The sequence below is a fragment of the Scyliorhinus canicula genome, chromosome 9 (assembly GCF_902713615.1).
Source record: "Scyliorhinus canicula chromosome 9, sScyCan1.1, whole genome shotgun sequence".
NCBI classification, from domain to species: domain Eukaryota; kingdom Metazoa; phylum Chordata; class Chondrichthyes; order Carcharhiniformes; family Scyliorhinidae; genus Scyliorhinus; species Scyliorhinus canicula.
Window position 1 is genome coordinate 173739812 of NC_052154.1, and position 20585 is coordinate 173760396.

General features: G+C 48.1%; 1 protein-coding gene across 8 annotated transcripts in view; it reads left to right on the forward strand.

The window, feature by feature from the left end:
• LOC119971908 (serine/threonine-protein kinase BRSK2) overlaps positions 1–20585 on the forward strand; it is a 1145911-nt gene that overhangs the window by 1031060 nt on the left and 94266 nt on the right. For all 8 annotated transcript variants that reach the window (XM_038808215.1, XM_038808217.1, XM_038808213.1 and 5 more), the window contains 2 exons: positions 2274–2397; positions 16555–16735. In XM_038808215.1, coding sequence (XP_038664143.1) covers positions 2274–2397; positions 16555–16735 — 305 coding nt within the window. The remainder of the gene's footprint in view (positions 1–2273; positions 2398–16554; positions 16736–20585) is intronic.

Sequence of the window (20585 nt, forward strand, 5' to 3'; positions counted from 1 at the left end):
TGGGTTGGAGCCGGCCAACCTGCGCATGCGCGGCTGACGTCATTTAGGCGCCGCCGTCGTGTCATTCTCGGCGCGCCGCTTCAAGCGTCAAGGCCTGGTGGCCGAGTTTCTCGCAACGCCACTCCTAGCCCCCTGGGGGGGGGGGGGGGGGGGGGTGAATAGGGTGCGAGGAGCGGCCTCCGACAACATCGTGAAACTCGGCAGAGTTCACGACGGCTTTCCCGCTGCCGCGCGGCATCGGAGAATCGCGCCCATTATTGTTGGGACTGTATATACCACCCTGTCAGGCAATGTATTCAAGATTCTAACCATCAACGCATAAAAAATGTTTTCCTCATGTTGTCTCTGGTTCTTCTGCCAATCACTTTAAATCTCTCTCATTATTGACCCTTCAACCATTGGAAACAGTTTCTCTTTCTTTGCTTTATAAACCGCTTATGATTCAAAATATCTCACTCTTCAGTTTCTCTACTTGGGAATAACCCCAGCTCCTCCAGTCTGTTCATATAAATGTAAACCCCCTCCTAAGCCTCTTCAAGACCCCCTTCCTGAGCCTTCAAATCCTGCTAAAAATCTGATGTCTAGAATTGAAATCAGTCTTCCAGCCCAGACTGAACTAGCGTTTTACATCGGCTCATCATCATTTCTTTGCTTTCGTACACTATCGTTTGGACACTAAGGGGCAATTTAGCAGTGCTAATGCACCTAAACTGCACATCCCTGGATACTTAATGGGTAATTTAGCATGGCCAATCCACCTAAACTGCACATCACTGGACTGTGGGAGGAAACCGGAGCACGCGGAGGAAACCCACGCAGACACGGGGAGAATGTACAAAATCCAGACAGTCACCCAAGGTTGAGATCGAACCCGGGTCCCTGGCGCTGTGAGGCAGTAGTGCTAACCACTGTGCCACCGTGCCACCTTAATTTTGTCGGCCATTCGGCCCATCGGGTCTGCACCAACCTTCCGAAAGAGCACCATACCATGCACCCTCTCCCCATCCCCGTAACCCCACCTAACCTGCACAAGAGGAGGATTTTCCAGTTATCTCAGTGGACTACCCAAAGGAAATAGTCTGAATGGAGTCTTGCATTCAGTGTTGTCAAACTTATAGTTAATTCCTAAATGTTAGATTCTGAATTGAGTCCATCGCCTCAAACAAAAATTATTAACGTGTTTGGAAGTGACATGTGTACCATAGTGATTGCTGGAGTTTGCCTAGGGAACTTAATCTATTCTCCTTCCTTTTTATCTTCTTTTCTTTGCTTCTTTTCTGATTTTCTTCTGGCCTTCTTTCCATCCCACCGCTTCCCGGAAGTTTCACTCTCCAGCAAGACTCTCCCAACAATCTAACCAGCGGTGAATGTGTGCCAGTCAAACTATAAACCATGCAGTTTTAGGAAAGAGAATGTGCTATTCCTATGAATGCTTCCATAACCTTTCCTCCCAAAGCAGGACCACTACCAGGATTTACTGGCATGATGCACTGGAGATTGTGTTCCTTGAGCAATTCGGCAGGAAATCGCAGTCCCTTTAATTCTCTGAAATTTCAGTACCCCTGTTAAATTTCCCAGTGACTATTTAATGTCACTTTATTTTTGTATGCCAGAATTATAATCAACAATTTCAAAATTGTACATTTTCCGATAAAGATTGGCCTTACTCTTGACATACCGAATCCAGATTTATAAACCTGCATTTTGACGTGTTTTTCTGTTTAATGAAGCTTTAAATTGGCTTATTAAGAAAGCAATCTTGATTTTTTTTTCTGAAACAAGTGATATTTTCTCACATACCCATGGCCTCTAACGTGTGGTGAATTTTTCAGCTTCAGGTTGATAACTGAAAGGAATGGCCAGAGGCACAAGCAGGTTCTGACTGAGAGAGTTCCTCTTTTACAATGCTTTGTACAGCAGAGCAGGGCATGGAATATTGCTCCAACACTTATATTTATGTCCTAATGAGTCAACTGTCTGATTTATAATAGAATTATTCCTTAAGAATCTGGAGTTACCAGATATAAATTAATTTATAAGTTCAATCTTCAGTTGCAATGAAGGGAAAAGCTGGCAGCTCTGACATTCTCGTACAATGGCCTACAACTCCAGTCAGCTGATGACTAGAGATACATTTGTATGTCTTGTTTAACACTTCACAAAGCTAGACAGCGTGGATAGGTCGGGTGACCATGGTAAGTGAAAATGACGTGCGGAAGAGAATGAAATGTTTCTGGCATGTTTGGTCAAAATTCTCATTTCATTTTCTTTAGACTTGCCAAAAAGTCATGGTTTGGTAACTTCATCAACTTGGACAAAGAGGAGCAGATATTTGTGGTCATCAAGGACAAGCCATTGAGTTCAATTAAAGCAGACATTGTCCATGCCTTCCTTTCAGTAAGTATCAATTTGTGCTGGAGATATACTTGCCTCGGTGAAGTTATCACTTTCCTAAATTTAATAATCGTCGAATATTGAATTCTCGAAAGAATGCAGTACGGTTGAAATTTGGGGAAAAGATATCTATGCAAAAAGATGTTCAGCTACTGGAACTGGAAAATGTGGAAAATCAATTTCTGATGTTTGCATCATGAAGCTTGTAGTCATTCTAATTGTATGCAAAACATAAATCTTAAAACTGCATTCTAACCTAAAGAAGATATTTATTGGGAAATGATTTACTGTTTGACACATTATTTTATTGATGTATCATTGTGGGTTTGACATGAGCTCGTCCCTGTGTGGTTCCCCCGTGGTATGTGGGTTGGTGATCTTGTTTGGTTAAGAAGTATCAAAGAGCAATGGTCTGGTACCTCTCCACAGAGAAGGAAAGCTCAATGGACAGTCACAAGGGAGATGGGCTCTTAAAATCACAACGCAGAAACTCAGTCAAGCAAGTTTCCAGTTAACCTAAGATGGGAAGACCTAACAATCAGAAAATAATATAGTGTAACGGCAGAGCAGAGCAGAAGCTATTTACTTTGTTATTTTAATGAAGTTTATTACTTTGGCTACCATTAAGAATAAACTTCGGATGACAAATATTCTTTGAAATTTGTATCAATGCTATTCAGTAATTTTTGTGGTTTTGATTTATCTATTTGCACTGAAAGTGTTTGCTTGGCAGCCATGACAATGGTGGCTTAGGTTTTAACCCTTCTCGCCCCTTATGAGCAGTAAGGCTGTTGAGCAGTTCAAAGCAGGGAAATGTTGCCACCCCTGCCCTGACTCATCCCAATTTTCATGAAAAACTGATTACATTTGGAGATGCACCTCCGAGTTTCCAACAAGTCCCTCACACAAATACATTTGAATCCGGGTTCGATGATGTGATTAAGACCCGGCAGCAATTTTAAGTCAGAGGAAAAGAAATCCGCCCAGTGGCCAACAACTCAATCATATCTCAGTTTGACGCAACGGCAGGAAAATTTAAACGGGCGTGCATTTTCAGTAACATCGAATCTGTGCTTTTTAATTAATGCGTTGTCAAGGCATTTATGTGCTTGGAGATTGCTTCATTGTTTGCCTCACTCATCCTTGAGTAAGCAATTTAAGCTTCTCTTGGGTGCCATTTTTGCTACTCAAAGCGGAGTGAGAGACGATATTATTTATCTGACTTTCTAGGGAAATTAATAATGAATCAAGGACTGGAACTCATTAAAGCTAATGCAAAAAAGAAAACGGTATTTTAAAAACATAATAGCACTAAAGACTGACAAATCATAGGAACGTAGGAAGAGAAATGGGCCATTTCATCCCTTGAGCCTGTTCTGCAATTCAGTGAAATCATGTCTGATCTGCAACCTAGCTCTGTATATACAGTGCCTGCCTTTGCCAATGGGCCTGCTAGTTTCGACCTCAGGGTTTTAGAGGATGTAAGTGATAAAATTTGAGGTGCTGGTAACCATAATCTTCCAGGGATCATCCTTTAAGATCGTAAAATTGCAAATGCGACTCTGTTATTTAAGAAAGGTGTGAAAGAAAAACGAGGAAATTATATATTTGTTCATCTAACATCTGCTGTGGGCAAGTCATTGGAATCTATAATTAAGAAGAGAGTGATGGAGCACTTAGAGATCTTTAAGTTGATTAGAGAGAGCGCCAACATGGATTTGTAATGGCTCAGTCACGTGTAATGAACTTAATTGAATTTTTTGAGTGAATGACTAAAGTAGTAGACGGGGGAATGTCTATGGATGTACTTTAAATGCATTTCCAGAAGAATTCAATAAGGTTCCACAGAAGAGACTGTTAGGTAAAATTAAAGCTCATGGAATTGAAGGCAAATCATTGAACTTATTAAAAGATTGACTGGATGCTAGATGACAAGAGTGTTGGGATAATGGCTATGCAATTGAATTATAAGGGAGCAACTGACGAGAATCTATGCTGGGCCCTCAACTATTCACTATACGTATACTACATAAATAACGCAATAAATGTACCTGTGTCACAAGTATTGCTGGTGCAATAGGTATTGTGAATGGGATCACAAAAGTAGTCAGGTGGATAAATAACAAAATATTAATAAATTAATAAAACTAGAGTGTTGAAATATCAAAGTGAGCAAGTTTTCTTACAACTACCAAAATCCCAGATTAAACCAAATCTCCTGTAGTTTTTGGCCGTCACATTTTAGGATATATTGGTCTTTGAACTGGTGCAACTCAGATTAATCAAAATCTTACCAGGGCTCCAAGTTTTAGATTATAGGGAAAAATTACATAAACCACGCTTTTATTCTCCTGAATATGCAAGGTTAAAGCGTGAGTTCATTGACCAATTTTGGGATTCTGAAAGGAATTGATCGGAACATTTGCTGTTTGTGGGGGAATCTGGGATAAGGGGACATAACCTTAACAGCAGAACCAGGCTGTTCAAGAGAAACAAAAACAGAAAAAGCGGGAACTACTCAGCAGGCCTGTCTGTATCTGTTGAGAGAGAAACAGAGTTGACGGGCTGAATTTTATGGCTCCATCACAGGCCCGGGGCTGGAAAATGCAGCGAGCCATTTGTTGCTCATTATGCTTTCCCTTAATTTGCTCTGTTTTAATTACCTTTGCTCAAGAGTCGCCAGGTATCTTTCTGATACCACCACAGGGTTCAAAGCCAAGTACTGATCAATAACTCAATACACCAGTTAGTAAGTTTGAAGTCAATACACATTTATTTACGCACACAGTCAATTATTACTCATGCATAAACTCTATTCGCTAAACTACAACTACTATTAAAGCCTATACTTAGCTTCGAGTGGCCCACTCAGTCAGAGGAACAATGGCCGTTGTCCGGTTCTGATACTGCTGGCTTTGAACTGGTATAGGATAGTAGCTAGGAGTGCCTATCTCGTAGCGTGCGTTGACCTTAGACTTACTTGGCTGGTGCTCGGCGGCCTCTCGTCGCTGAGAGCCAAATGCCAAGTTGAAGATGGAGAGGAGTCGGGGTAAGAGAAGAGAGCGAACTGACCTTGGGGACTCTGCTTTATACCCCAAGGGGTTTTGCGCCCTTCTGGGCAGACCCCGGACTTGGTCCCAATTAATTGGACCATGTCCCAATCGTTCGTATTGATTTTCTCCAATACCGGAGGTGTTCCCTGATCGTTGGGCGGGCCCAATGTGGCCGTAGGCCTGGCTTTGTTTTAGCTCCCATTGGCGCCGGGGCGTCTGTCCTGGTCTCGATTGTTTCAATATTTATTTTTGTCCCTGGAGATAGCTCATTAATATGTTAATGGCTATTGGTTTCAGTTCTGTCTGGGTTCTGCAAATCTTAATACACAGGAAACCTTGCACCTGCTTGTGTTCTCTAGTGTTGTCTGTTTTTCCCTGCACTCCTTGCGAGTGTCCATTTTGGAATCGGGACGTGGCCACCCCAGGTGGCTACACATTCAAAAGCCCGTTGACTTCGGCGGAAGTGGAAAATCATAACGGCGGAAAAGTCCACCAGTCATTTCAGGCCTGTGACCTTTCATCCGAACTGAGGAAGATTAGAAAGGCAATAGGTTCTGAGCAAGGGAAAGGGTAGATCTGTGATAGGGTGGAGGGCACAAGAGATTCAATGATGAAAAGTTCCACGGTACAACAAATTGAAGGAGGACCTACAGGGAACATCTGTGTGGGTGTGGAAGGTTGCATCGTTCAAACAAATGGACGAAGGCAGAGAAACTGGGAAATTGGAATACAGTCCTTAAGCAGAGTGTGCGGAAGCATAGATAAAGCAGCAGTGGGTTCAGTAAGCTCATACTGTCCGTTGGATGAAAACAGATCACCAGCAATGGGGAGAGAGAAGTCAGGAAGGGAAGGAAAGAGTTAGGGATGCGCCATGTGAAAGAAGAATGGAAACTGGAGTAAACTGAGTGAAAATTTCCAGTTCAAGGTCCATTGAGGATTTCTGTGGCCAGAGATTCTCCCTCTAGCCCACCCTAGGCAACTCCCCACAACTTTGGCCCTTTCAAGGCTGGGTTTCCACTGGGCGAAGATTCTTTGTCAAATCGAAACTCAAAGTGGGACCTGATTCATTGTCTGAACTATAAAGCTTCACTTTCACCCCATAGTTCAAGCTTTCCCTTAGCTAGTTGCTATTTTCTCACCTCTTTCTCTCTTTGAATCTCTCTAACCCTGCCTGTTTCCTCTCATGCTGCCTTTGCGCTTTGAGCCTCTAAATCCAAGTTTTCAAAGTTCCACTTGTGCTCTTTTGAGTTTTTTCATTTCTCTTACTTCTTCTATTTCAAGATGCTTTGTCTGTGATTCTCCTACCAATTCTATTAACCCAACCTTAATTAATTGGGGCCTCACGGTAGCATGGTGGTTAGCATCAATGCTTCACAGCTCCAGGGTCCCAGGTTCGATTCCCGGCTGGGTCACTGTCTGTGTGGAGTCTGCACGTCCTCCCTGTGTGTGCGTGGGTTTCCTCCGGGTGCTCCGGTTTCCTCCCACAGTCCAAAGATGTGCGGGTTAGGTGGATTGGCCATGCTAAATTGCCCGTAGTGTAAGGTTAATGGGGGGGATTGTTGGGTTATACGGGTTATACGGGTTACGTTTAAGCAGGGTGATCATTGCTCGGCACAACATCGAGGGCCAAAGGGCCTGTTCTGTGCTGTACTGTTCTAATTGTTGCATGTTACTCGGGCGTAAATCTTTCCTCTCCAGAAAAGTGTTTGCAACTGACACAGCTTTCACGTTGTATCGTAAAATTGCCATGTGCACAAGATACATTTCTGAACACACTGCTGGTAGACAACCTCACCGGCTTCAAGCATATATTCAAAAATCATGGGCTAACTCTGAATAGGATTTTACATAAAATCAATGAATGCAAAATCATAGGTGGTATGACTGTGACTCCAAACTGAACTAGTAGTTGAAAATCATCAATACACACCCACCCACCCAACAGGGAAAAAAACAGTTCAGACAGTGGACGGGATTCTGTGATCGCCATCGCGTTTCCCGACGGTGTCAACATAGCCTCAGGATCAGCAATTCTGGCCCCTACGACCCCTCGCCGCAACAGCTGCTGGTCCCGGCGTCAACTGGGCGCCGCGGGGTCCGCGCATGCGAAGTAGAACCGGTGCCAACGCGCGCATGCACAGTGGCCCACTTCTCCGCGCCAGCCCCGACGCCTAAAGGGGCCGACGCGGAAGAAAGGAGGCTCCCAAACCGGGAGGCCGGCCCGCCGATCGGTGGGCTCCGATCACGGACCAGGCCAGAATGGAGGCCCCCCCCGGGGTCGGACCCCCTCCCACCCCTCCACAGGCCACCCCCGGACCCTTCTACACCGAGATCCCGCCGGCTGAGAGCAGGTTTGAACGGCGCCAGCGGGACTTGGGACTTCTGCGAGAATCGGTGGGGGGGGGGGGGGGGGGGGGGGGGGTGCGCGCGCGCGTCCCCCGAGCCAGCGGGACTCGGGACTTTTGCGAGAATCGGTGGGGGGGGTAAAGCCTCCAACCGCCGCCGCGCCAACCACCCCGGTGCCAATGGCGCCAATTCTCTGCTCTGCGGAGAATCCCGTCCCGGCGTCGGGGCGGCGTGGCGCGATTCGCACCGGTTGCAGCGATTCTCCAGCCCGGCCCCGGGCTGAGAGAATCCCACCCAGTATTTTTATTTCCTTGTTATCACTTCTTTTCCCTTCTGGGCAGAATTGAATCTGTCCCTCCCCAGAGCCAGAATAAAACATCCCAGTCTAGCCACTCACTGAAGACATTGGCTAATTTAGGGCCAAACATGGGGGAGTGGATCATGAATAACCAGGTTCATTCCATGGAGGATCCTTGTACTCGGCAGACTTTCACCCCATCAGGCTGAACTGAAATTGAATCCAGGGCCGGAGTTCTCCAACCGTTGAGATTCTCTGTTCCCACTGGCAACGCACCCCCGCCCGTGGGTTTCCTGGCAGCGTGGGGTGGCTGCAGTGGGAAATCCCATTGACAGGCGGCTGGAAGAAAGAATCTCGCGGGCAGCGAACAGCGCACCGTCGAGAAATAGGCGGCTAGAGGACCGGAGAATCCTGCCCGCTGATCACCAAGTGGTAAGTCGCCACTCGGAAGTGTGATACTCCACTGCATCAAATTGACATTCCTGAAGGTTCCACCCAGGTTATTGCTAAGGATGTGCCGTTTTTTACTTTCAAATACCTCTGTTTTCTAAAAAACAAAACAATTAATAATTTTTAATAAATTAAACTTAGCCCAAATTTCAGCAATGTTAGTACAAATGCTGAAAAATGTGCAGGTCGCTCACTATCTTAAAGGAAAAATGTCCGTTAATATTTTGACGGCCCAGGCTGTCAGCTCAGGCCAAGAGCATTAGCCTTCCTTTCTTGGCTAGAATTCCCTGTCCATTCACGCCAACGGGATTCTCTGGACCCGCTGCAGTGAATGGAGCGCCAAATTCTTCCCGCTGGCAGCGATGGCGCGGCGAATCCGGATCAGAGAATAGCGGCCCGTGTTTAGATGTCGGCCAAGTTACGATGGATGTGTTTCCAACATTTTCTCTTCTTCTTCTTTTAAACCTGAAAGTGGCTGCACTGGGAGATTGGTCCTGACGAAGCGCCTTTATATCGGCATCACTGTCATCATAGCTTCAGATTGAAATCGCAGTCTGCAATATTAACAATTCAGAATTACTTTTAAAAAGCAGCAGACTGGGGAGACTGATGTAAATTCACATGACAGCTGGCTGAAATTTATCATTTGGCTCCTGTTAATATTTCACCTTAGGGTATTTTCTCTTCTACAAGTTTGATCAGAATGGACACACAAATAAATGAGCTGCATAATTCAGCTGAAGATTCTCATATCATCTGCAATATTTAATGTCTCAATATGAAAGGAACCTTTCTCCGATGATTATATATCCATCAGGCAAATTGTGAATTAGTTGCCCAGACTATTTGAGCCCTCAAGGTGTTGGGATATTATGCTGGGAGTGCGATCACTGTTAGAGGAGGCTGCACAGTCCCTTCACCCATGTTACTTTATGCCATTCTGAAGAAGAGCTGAGATGTCTGGCTGTCTTCTTCAAGACGGGGGGGGGGGATTTCTCTGGCCACACCTGCCCCGAAACTGGAATTTCGCCCCCCCCGCGGTCAATGGACCTTTACATGGTCCCCGTCTCCCGTCCCGTCTGTGGCGATCTTGCGGCACACACAGTCGAAGAATAAGCCCAGTGTGTTTTTCTAAACTGCTCTACATCTTAAGACTCAGTCCAGAGCAATTTTCCCAGATGTTCAGGAGAAGATTATCTAAACAGAGAAGATAAAATATGAAGCAGAGATTGCGAAGGAGACAAAATGGCGGAAGTAGCTGTTTCATTATAAACACCTGCAAACAAAAACTTCTTATGTTAACTGAACGTTAATGTGCAGAATTAACTCGCTCTGATGCCGGAATCTTCCGTTCCAGAGTTTACGTTCGGTGGTGGGTGAGGAAGTGGCCAAGTGGGTATGACTTCTGCTTGGGGTTGGAGGGGGGGGGGGGGGGGGGGGGGGTATGGGATGGCTGAACACGTACTGATCATGAATTGTTCAGCTCATCAAATATTTATCCACGAGGAGGTCGCTGATTCTCCCGAGGTGGCCATGTAGGTAAGCACCATTTCTGCTGTTACCGCTTGGGGCCAAAGGTTCGGGCACCATATTTAGCCTGCACCATTCTTCCATCTTAGCCCAGCCGCTGCTCCAGCCTTCCCTGCTCACCCTTCCTCTTTTCCGTGGTCATCCTCTACACATTGCACTACCACTACCCAGAGCAACGTAGGCTGCCATTTACAGACATTCCGCAAAGGGGACAATGTATAGCGGCAGCTCAAGGTTAATCATGGAAGAAGAAGCCTATCTCAACAGGTGCAGTTGCAAAAGTGCTTATCTCTCACGGGGTGGGGAATTTGATTTGGTGGGGGCACTTAATTCCTGCGAGCTAGCCTTTTAATGAGTATACATGAGGTGCTATTACATGCAAAAGGGCTTTCCGACACATGTTAATTGGGAAGCTCAATCCACCTTCAAAGTCCCAGAACTTGATTGCTAAAGCTCATCCTGATGCCAGGAAACTGATATTTGACCTCCCGCCAAGTTAGCTGCCCCCTCCTGCCAAGCTTCCAGCTGCTGGTGGACCTAGAAGATTCCACCCAGAGGCTTGATTGAGTTATTCCAAATTAGGAAGTCCGGTGCAATACTTAACAAAATGATCAAGTATCTCTCCATCCTAGTTATCTGCCTCATAACTGCAGTTACGTCATTTGAAGAAATCATGCAGTAGATTTTGAAGCCTGCCACCCATTCGAAAGTGTGCCAGAAATGTTGGCAATGACCTGCAGTTCTCACGGTCACAGCATCCTTTTTGCAAGCTCCACTGTGCAGCCACCTAAAAGCATCTGATGCCCCCTGGCCGGAATTCTCTAAAAACGCGGCAAAATGTTGACACGCCGGCGTGGGCACCCAAGTGTTCACGCCAGCATCAACGGGCCTCTTGGCCCAGCGATTCTGTAGCCCACCGGGGGGGGGGGGGGGCAGCAGGGCGTCAGAGTGCTCCGCGCTGCTCCGACTGCTGTACGTGGCCTTGCACTGCTCTCCGCGGGTCCGCACATGCGCGCGGCGGCCGCTTCCGGCTGGTGCCGCGCAACCTGGATGTAGGCAACATGGGGACGAGGCACTTTGACCTCCCTCCAGAAGCCCAATCTCCTGGAGGAGCCATGCTTCATCCCTCTGGCACCCACAGGGAGGATGCATATCAGCCGGACACCCCGAGGGCCTCGTCTCAGGACATTCCGAGGGTGTGCAGGCTGTTCATATTCCCCCTTGACTGTGCCTGCACCCACTCCAGCAGCACAAGCTGCTGAGGGTGCTTTTGTCCTGAGCAAGAGATCCTCATGAGGACACTCCACCACTTATACTAGATCCTGTCATTGACACATTCCCGCTGAGCCCATCACCTGCGAGACGCCCATGTCCCATGTGGACTTGTATCCACCTCATCCGGAGGCTGTGTGAACTTACAGGGGTCCCCCCAATATGAGAACTTCATATACCCCACCCTGTGTTATGTGTTCCCTTTCTAGTGGTTACAGATGCCCCCTGTGACTATCGCATAGTCTCTGCAGCCTAATACAGAGCCCGTCACACCCAGGGCCGTTGACTGCAGGGACAGGCTGTGCATTTTTCCTTTGAAGCACACAGCCCTTGCCCCTTCCTGCAGCTGGGTGGATCAGGCTTACAGTTTTGTCCCTGCTGCATTTCTGCTACTCTTCTGTACTGTCTTCTCTCGCTGCCTTCAGACTATGAAGTACACATAGCCCCTGTACTGCCTGTCATCTGTGACTCCTTTCTGTCTGCAATCTCTGAATCCTGTCTGCAATCTTTAACTCTGTCTGCCAACCTCTGAACTTAAACGCAAGCCTTGACATAGTTCTTACTTCCAAGGAAGACAATGGACAACAGTAACCTACACAAAGCACTGCAGCCCAACCTGTTTAGTGTTCTTGTGAACTGTCCGGAATGTGCTACATTGCGCGCACCCACTCCATAATCTGCAGTCTGCAAGCATCGCCTCCAATTAAACATACGCTATCCCAGTTATGATCCCAGTTGATAACTGGATGGGAAGATCTCAGAATGGATCACTTTTTGGGCTCTCAGAAAATGGAGTCACAAGACCGCTACTTGCGCATGCGCAGCAACGGACCCGGCAATTCTCAGGCCATATCCGCAGGTGAAGCCGGGGACTTTATGCTGCACTACTGCCAGCTCCCCAACAGGGGGAGTGTCGGGGCAGCATTTGCGCCGTTTTTTCCTATCGTAAAACACCACTGTTCCCACGGCGGCGTCAGCACTTAGTCTGCAAATCGGATAATCCAGCCCCTTTACTCCCCCCTTGTTTCTCTGCATGCCGTGAAACCTTGCCGGGGTCCAGCTTCCCTCCCGCTGGTCTTCCCTCAGTCTTACATTGCTCCTCATCTACCTCCATGTCCCTCTGCCAGCTATTGTGAGGCCTCGCTCTTCCCCTTTTCCTTACCACAGCCCTCCTTCCACATTGCCCTCCCAGTTCTTTATCTTGCACACCCCCTTCCTTGCACAGCCCTGGTTCCGTTCTCCCCCCTTTCCCTCCTCCCGTCCCCCTCCCCACCAACACTTCGACCTTTGTTGCAGCGGCTACATGAATCCCACAGCACAGTGCTGTCCAGATAGATACTGGTGTGTGGCAGCAGAGGTAAGGAGACCCCTGTACTCCCCAACCCCAGGTGCAGCACTGTTCCGAGTCGGTGACACAGGAGGGTCCATGTGTCCAGCAGTACAGTGCTGTCCATGAAGTCCAGCTCAGCATGGAGATAAGGGGCAGGATCCGGTCTACCCCAGCAGAGTGGTGAACAGAGGATCCGTAGCGGCGCAGCTCTGTGGCAGAAAGTTCTTCCACTCACCTCGGAGGCTCTTCTGAATGAAGGACCACCTTGTGCATGGCACTCTTTATCAATTGGGTTTCAGACTGGTGTAATTTCCCAACGCCGTGAGGCTATGTTGGAAGAGGTAATGGAATTCTGGTGGGATTTCATGAGATGCAAATGAATGCAAATACCGTTCACACCACCAGCCAATCGGAGTACGACCCGCCATTGGGAGAATTGCGCTATGATTATACGCTGGCGGGTTTCTGACTTCTTGGGCTGGATTCTCCGTCCTGCCGCGTCAGATATCTGGTTCAGCACGCCGGCGGGAGTCTCTGTTTCGCCGGCTGGTCAATGGGTCACAACGGCGCGAAACAGGCACGGGGACAACCGATTCTGGCCCCCACAGTGGGCCAGCACGGCGCTGGAGCGGTTCACGCTCCAGCCTCCCTTCCCGGTGCCAAATGGGCGCCGCGCCAACCCGCGCATGCCCAGGGGACTTCGTATGCATGCCAGCCCCAACTCAACATAGCGTTGGTGTTCAGGGGTTGGCCGCTCAGGAATATAAGCCCGGGGGGGAGGGGCTGGCTGGCCGATCGGTGGGCCCCGATAGCGGGCCAGACCCCATTGGAGGCTCCCCCCCACGAGGGACGGAGAGTCCCCCCCCCCCCCCACAGGTCGCCCCCCGACCATTCCCGCAGAGTTCCCGCCAGCAGCGACCAGGGGTGAACGGCGCCAGCGGGACTCTATCATATCCGCGCGGCCGCTCGGCCCATCCGGGCTGGAGAATCTAGCAGCCCATGGCCGGCGCTGCGTCAAACACACCGGCGCAAATGGCGCCGATTCTCCGCACCTCGGAGAATCCGGCGCCGTAGCGCAGTTGCGGCGATTCTGCAGCCCGGCGTGGGGCTCGGAGAATCGCCCCCTTTATTCTCTAGGCTGATTCTCTGCTGTCGGGATTCTCTTTACACCAGCAGCGCACCCACGCCCAGGGATTTCCCGACGGCGTGGGGCTGCCCCACAATGGGAAACCCCATTGGCGGGCTGGCGGGACGGAGAATCCTGCTGCCGGCGAGGGCGTGCCGCACCAGAAAACCGGTTCAGCAGGACGGAGAATCCCGCCCTCTGTCTGAAAGCTCACAATTTGAAGACTTTTCAAATACAAAAGGTTGCACCCTTTTAAAATGATCCGTCGTTTCACAGGTTAAGTCCGGTGATCTTTCTTTTTCTGAGGATTGGAACAGCAAGCATACATCAATATCTGACACAGCCCATTTTACTTTCAGTCCACTGCAGCCGATAATATATAATGCTCCAGTTAGCTCCCATCGCTGGGATCGACAAAGCAGAAAGCAATGAAGGAGTGTGAGCTGGAACTAGCCTGATGGAAAGGACTATTGAAATGAAATGAAAGATGGGAGCTTCATGGCTCTGGAGGTCACATTATTCCAGATAAATGTGAAAACTGATGGGGCATTTTGCATTTGACCTCACTTAAATGAATAATCTGAATAGAAACTGAAAATCCCAAATCATTCAACATATACCTTAACATATCCCTCCAAAATTTGTTGGTGTCATTGAAGTAGATAGGCAAGAGCAAACGGTATGTCTAGATGTATTCAGCTGTCTTATTTTAGTATTGTTTTAGTTTACTGCTGTGACTGAGCAGCATTCTGCAAAATCCTAGCCTGCTTTTGGGCTGGGGTATTTTCAGGCATTTGCACCAGCTTTGCTATGGTGACAGAAGAGGACGGTTTAATATTTGAAAGCCCGGAACGTCAGCACAATTGATTGCTCTGGTTTTGGTGTGGCTTCTGAAATGCACATTTTTATCTTGAACCCTTGTGCTGCGGTACAGAGGCTGCCAGCTGCGCAACATGGTGGCAGACATCGGAGAGACGCCAATCGCCATGCGCACCCCCGGCAGACAGCAAGGGTGGGTTCTCCAGCCCTGACACCATCGGGCATCATATTGGGCAGGAAGAGAGAATATGGAAAGCCGCTTTCCACTCCCGCTGAACTCGCAGACAAGACCGGCTCATCAGAGATCAGGGTGCCAATTTGAAAGGTGCGCGAGCCCGTGCCCGAGCTTGAGTCCCCCACATCCCCCACCCACGGACAATGCCATCCCCTGCAGACATGGGCATTACACCCCCTCAATTGAGCACTATGGGGTCTCTAAGGGTCCCCTCACTTTCAAGACTGCCCCCCCCCCCTTTAACGACCTCCCCTTCACCCCTCCAACCTTGATGATACCCCTTCTTCATACTCCTCCTCAACCTCCACCCTACATAACCTCTTCACCTCCCGTCTCATGGTCATGGACCCCCTCAGGCCTTTGGCAGTTCCAACCTGGCACCCAGCACTGCCAGCTTGAGGCAGTGCCTCCAGCTCCCTGGCAGTGCCAACCTGGCCCCGATAGTAATCGATACCCGGTTGAGGCTTCGCCGGTGATTCCCGGACGTCGGGATAATGAAACCTCAAATAGGCTGCGCATATTTAAATGAGCCTCAGACTATGATGGGCTGGATTACACCCAGTGAGGGCATGATCCAGGCGTCGCTGGGCGGCGTGGGTCGGGTGACTCATGCGCGGTTTCGTGCCTGGCACAAAGCCCGATATGGGCCTCTCCCACGATGCTCCCGGCACAACGGGATCTACACCGGGAGCAATGTGGTGGCAAAATCGCACCCATTAACGCTCTTTCTCTCTCCACAGAATCTGCCAGAGGAGTATTTCCAGCATTTTCTGGGTTTTTTTATCTCAGATTTCCAGTATTTTGCTTTTGTGGAAGTGGTAAAATGTGTCTGACAAATTTACAAATCTACAGAGTTTTTTTTTAAGAAATGACAAACTGGATTCTTAAATATACTTCATGATGAGGTGTATATAATCTTTCAGAAGATTTGTTCCAAGAACTGGAACAGCATGGTTAGCAAGTTGGTTAGCAGAGAAGCAAACAGATAGTTGAATTATGATGTGTACAGTTTTAAATCTTTCCGTATAGACAGAACGTTTAAACCATCAAATATTTAGAATGTAGAATGTAGGATGCTGCTGGTGTGGAAAAGTATTATATTGAGGAAAGACTTGAGCTACATCTACAGGAGCGCAGAAAACGAGGAAGAAATGTAATTGCATGTTTTAGAGTTCTGAACAGGTTTGACAGAATGATGACGATTTGGGGAATTAGAGACCAGGGGTCATCATTGTGAAGTGATTAAAGAGAATGAGGAGAACGGCCATGAGAATTTTCCTTGCGCCGAGATTGTGAAAGAATGTAATGCCTCTTCGCACAAAGTGTTTGAGGTATAAACCATGTTGGGAGAGAATTGGGAAGTGTTTGAAGCATAGGAAGATGCAGGCTATTGAAAAAGAGAAGGCCAGTTCTGTATAGCTGTAGCAAAGAGCTTTCACAAACACGAAAACCAGGAAAGTCTCCTTTTCTGTAAACTTCTGTGGTGCTATGAAAATAGTGGGAGAACTTTGTGTAAAACTCCCATTTACCACAGTAGCCAGAGGAAAGGGATTAATTTATTTAAAAGATTCTGAAAAGGAAATAGACTGTGTCATTGTCTGAAATGCCTGGTTCTTCTTTGCATGAAAGAATGTTACTTAAAGGAATTCATCCCCATTTCGCTATCATTAATGGATGGTGTATTCTTTCTCTGAATTTCAGATTCCCAGCCTAAGTCACAGTGTCATGTCTCAGACAAGTTTCCGGGCAGAGTACAAATCCACTGGGGGCCCAGCTGTGTTCCAGAAGCCAGTTAAATTCCAGGTGGACATCACTTACACAGAAGGCAATGAGGCACGGAAGGAGAATGGAATTTATTCAGTCACCTTCACACTGCTGTCAGGTAACAGTAGCGACAAAGGCAACGGGAGGCAGGAGCAGCCTTATTAATAGCAGGAGGGGAAATGAGAAGGACCTCTTGCACGTGTACTGATTATCACTGCAACTTGAGCATAATGTTTCACTTCTGTGTAATGTTGTATGCTGTGTGCCCCTTTAGATGATCAGGGGTTTAGCGTGTTATTGCTGTCACAGAAGCAGGTGGGGATATGCATATTAAATTCAAGCGAGCTCAGAAAGAAAACTTGGGTAGCAGGCAACAGCATTGAGAGAACCCCACAGTTTAAGCGCGGAGTTGAATTCTCTTGCTGCTAAAAATTTGGTGTTTCATTTTTCACTTAAAGCAGAATTTTCTAATCTTTTCATGCAACAAGTTTAATTATAAACAAGATAAATGGGGGGCTGGCGAAATGGTGGCCTTAAGTCTACTCTGACAGTATCACATGTGAGTCTTATGCAGTTTTTATGAGTGCTCGATAAGTGCACTCTCATATCTCTTTAATTGCTCACATAATGTTGGATCTTACGACAATCTGAATCAAGTTGAGCTTGATTTGAAATGCAAATTCAGTTTAATTTGTTTAGCATTAGTAGCTGAAAAATAAAATTAGTTGCGTGTGGCCAAATTTGAAGAGATATTGCTTTTTAGTCAATTGCAATTTAAAAAAAACATTTTCCCATCAACCAGAGCTTATTGACAGTTTTAAACAGTTGGGATCAGTGATTTGTTGAAAAAGATAAGGTACAGAATTGTCACTGAAAGGGGCCGGGATTCTCCCCTACCCGCGGGGGGTCCCGGCGGGACGGAGTGGCGTGAACCACTCCGGCGCGGGCCGCCCCAAAGGCACAGATTTCTCCGCACCTTTAGGGGCCAAGCCTTAACCTTGAGGGGCTAGGCCCGTGCCTCAGTGGTTGCCGCCTCGCCGGCCAGCGGGAAAGGCCTTTAGCATCATGCCAGCCGGGGCCGAAGGGACTTCGCCGGCCGGCGGAAGTCCACGCATGCGCCGGAGCGTCAGTGGCTGCTGACGTCATCCCCGCGCAGGCGCAGGGGAGGGGGTCACTTCCCCGTTCGCCATCGTGAAGGCTATGGCCAACGCGGAAGGAAAAGAGTGCCCCACGGCACAGGCCCGCCCGCCGATCGGTGGGCCCCAACCGTGGGCCAGGCGTCCGTGGGGGCACCTCCGGGGTGGTTTGATTCCCGCCGGCGAGACCGGGATTCCCGCCGGCGGGACTTCGGCTCATCGTGGGCCGGAGAATCGCCAGGGGGGGCCCCGCCGACAGGCGCGGTGCGATTCCTGCCCCCGCCGAATCTCTGGTGCCAGAGACTTCGGGAGGGGACGGGATTCACGCCGCCCCCACCGGGGGGTCGGAGAATCCAGTCCAGGTTAACTGTTTTCAACCATGGGAATTTTTAATGTTCTTATTCCATTACCATTTCATTTCGGAAAATGTATTAAAGTGCTGTTTGGAGAATCTTCGGTTCGAATATTTTTGTAAGTTTAGTTTTGTGCAGGAACATTAATGTTGTAGGTATTAGTCCTTTACTTTAATGTTAGTGTATCTGCAAAGCTGGAATTGAGTATGTGAAGATGGGCAAGTTCTCTCATGTGGTGCCCTTGTCTTCAATGTTGGTGGACACTACAATGAATAGTTTGGATGAACCTTGCTTCCGCAGAGATTAATAAAATGTCGGCAGCCAAAATTTCTCATATTTGCAAGTGATGAGCGAGCAAAAATAAATAAACTGTATCAACACGCCAATTAATCTCAATGTCGCCAAACACCATGAAAAAAGGCAGGGAGGCAAAAGATATGAACCTGTTGAAAGCAAAAGTCAATTGATCATAAAACTGACACAAACCTTGGCAGATACAGTCAGAGACATGTAGGTTTGATGAAGTTAAGATGAGTATCAATTAGGGAGATATGTCATGCCTCCAGTTAGAAAAATATACATTATAATCACAGTGACTTTCTCCGCTCGTAGGAAGTGAAGGAAAGTAACAACTGAGGTTGTATTATTTATATGACTTGTGAGTAATTAATGACAATTAAATTTTCACTAACTTCGATTTACATGTCTGTAATGTTTACATTTTTTCGTTTATAAATTTAGAGTACCCAATTCCTTTTTTTCAATTTAGGGGCAATTTAGCGTGGCCACTCCACCTACCCTGCACATCTTTGGGTTGTGGGGGTGAGACCCAGCAGACATGGGGATAATGTGGAAACTGAACATGGACAGTCACCCGGGGCCGGTATCGAACCCGGATCCCCGGCGCCGTGAGGCAGCAGTGAGGGTGCCACTGTGCCGCCCCTGTCTGTATTGTTGACTGAGTTGACTGAGCAAATGTGTACAGATTTGCACCAGAGCTTTCTCCTGGTATCTCCTACCCCATCTGACTGTTGACGGCATAACCTTGTAGAACTTCATAAACTGGGAATTGCTTGCTCAAGGCTAAATCTGGATGATGGGAGGCATCCAAATGAAATCTCTAAGTGTGCCACTTGTGAAAAGTTCCAGAGAAATGTAAAATTTAATGCAAAGGAAAGAATGAAAAGGAAAATGGACAAGACAGGTAGGTCAAAGTCAAAATAGTTGCAAATCAACAGCTGTCTTCGTGCTTTGATGGTGGACTTGATGAGTTTGGTAGGGGACTGAATGAGTTTGGTGATGGACTGGATGGGTTTGGAAGGGGACTGGATGAGTTTGATAGGGGACTGGATGGGTTTGGTAGGGGACTGGATGAGTTTGATAGGGGACTGAATGGGTTTGGTAGGGTACTGGATGAGTTTGGTAGGGGACTGGATGGGTTTGGTAGGGGACTGGATGAGTTTGGTGATGGACTGGATGGGCTTGGTAGGGGACTGGATGGGTTTGGTAGGGGACTGGATGAGTTTGGTAGGGGACTGGATGGGTTTGGTAGGGGACTGGATGGGTTTGGTAGGGGACTGGATGAGTTTGGTAGGGGACTGGATGGGTTTGGTAGGGGACTGGATGGGTTTGGTAGGGGACTGGATGGGTTTGGTAGGGGACTGGGTGGGTTTGGTAGGGGACTGGATGAGTTTGATAGGGGACTGGATGGGTTTGGTAGGGGACTGGGTGGGTTTGGTAGGGGACTGGATGGGTTTGGTAGGGGACTGGATGAGTTTGGAAGGGGACTGGATGAGTTTGGAAGGGGACTGGATGAGTTTGGTGATGGACTAGATGAGTTGGGTAGGGGACTGGATGAGTTTGGTAGGGGACTGGATGGGTTTGGTAGGGGACTGGATGGGTTTGGTAGGCAACTGGATGAGTTTGGTAGGGGACTGGATGAGTTTGGTAGGGGACTGGATGAGTTTGCTTGGTGACTGGATGAGTTTGGTAGGGGACTGGATGGGTTTGGTAGGGTACTGGATGGGTTTGGTAGGGGACTGGATGGGTTGGTAGGGGACTGGATGAGTTTGGTAGGGGACTGGATGGGTTTGGTAGGGGACTGGATGGGTTTGGTAGGGGACTGGATGAGTTTGCTTGGTGACTGGATGGGTTTGGTAGGGGACTGGATGGGTTTGGAAGGGGACTGGATAGGTTTGGTAGGCGACTGGATGAGTTTGGTAGGGGACTGGATGAGTTTGGTAGGGGACTGGATGAGTTTGCTTGGTGACGGGATGAGTTTGGTAGGGGACTGGATGAGTTTGATAGGGGACTGGATGGGTTTGGTAGGGGACTGGATGGGTTTGGTAGGGGACTGGATGAGTTTGGTGATGGACTGGATGGGTTTGGTAGGGGACTGGATGGGTTTGGTAGGGGACTGGATGAGTTTGGTAGGGGACTGGATGGGTTTGGTAGGGGACTGGATGGGTTTGGTAGGGGA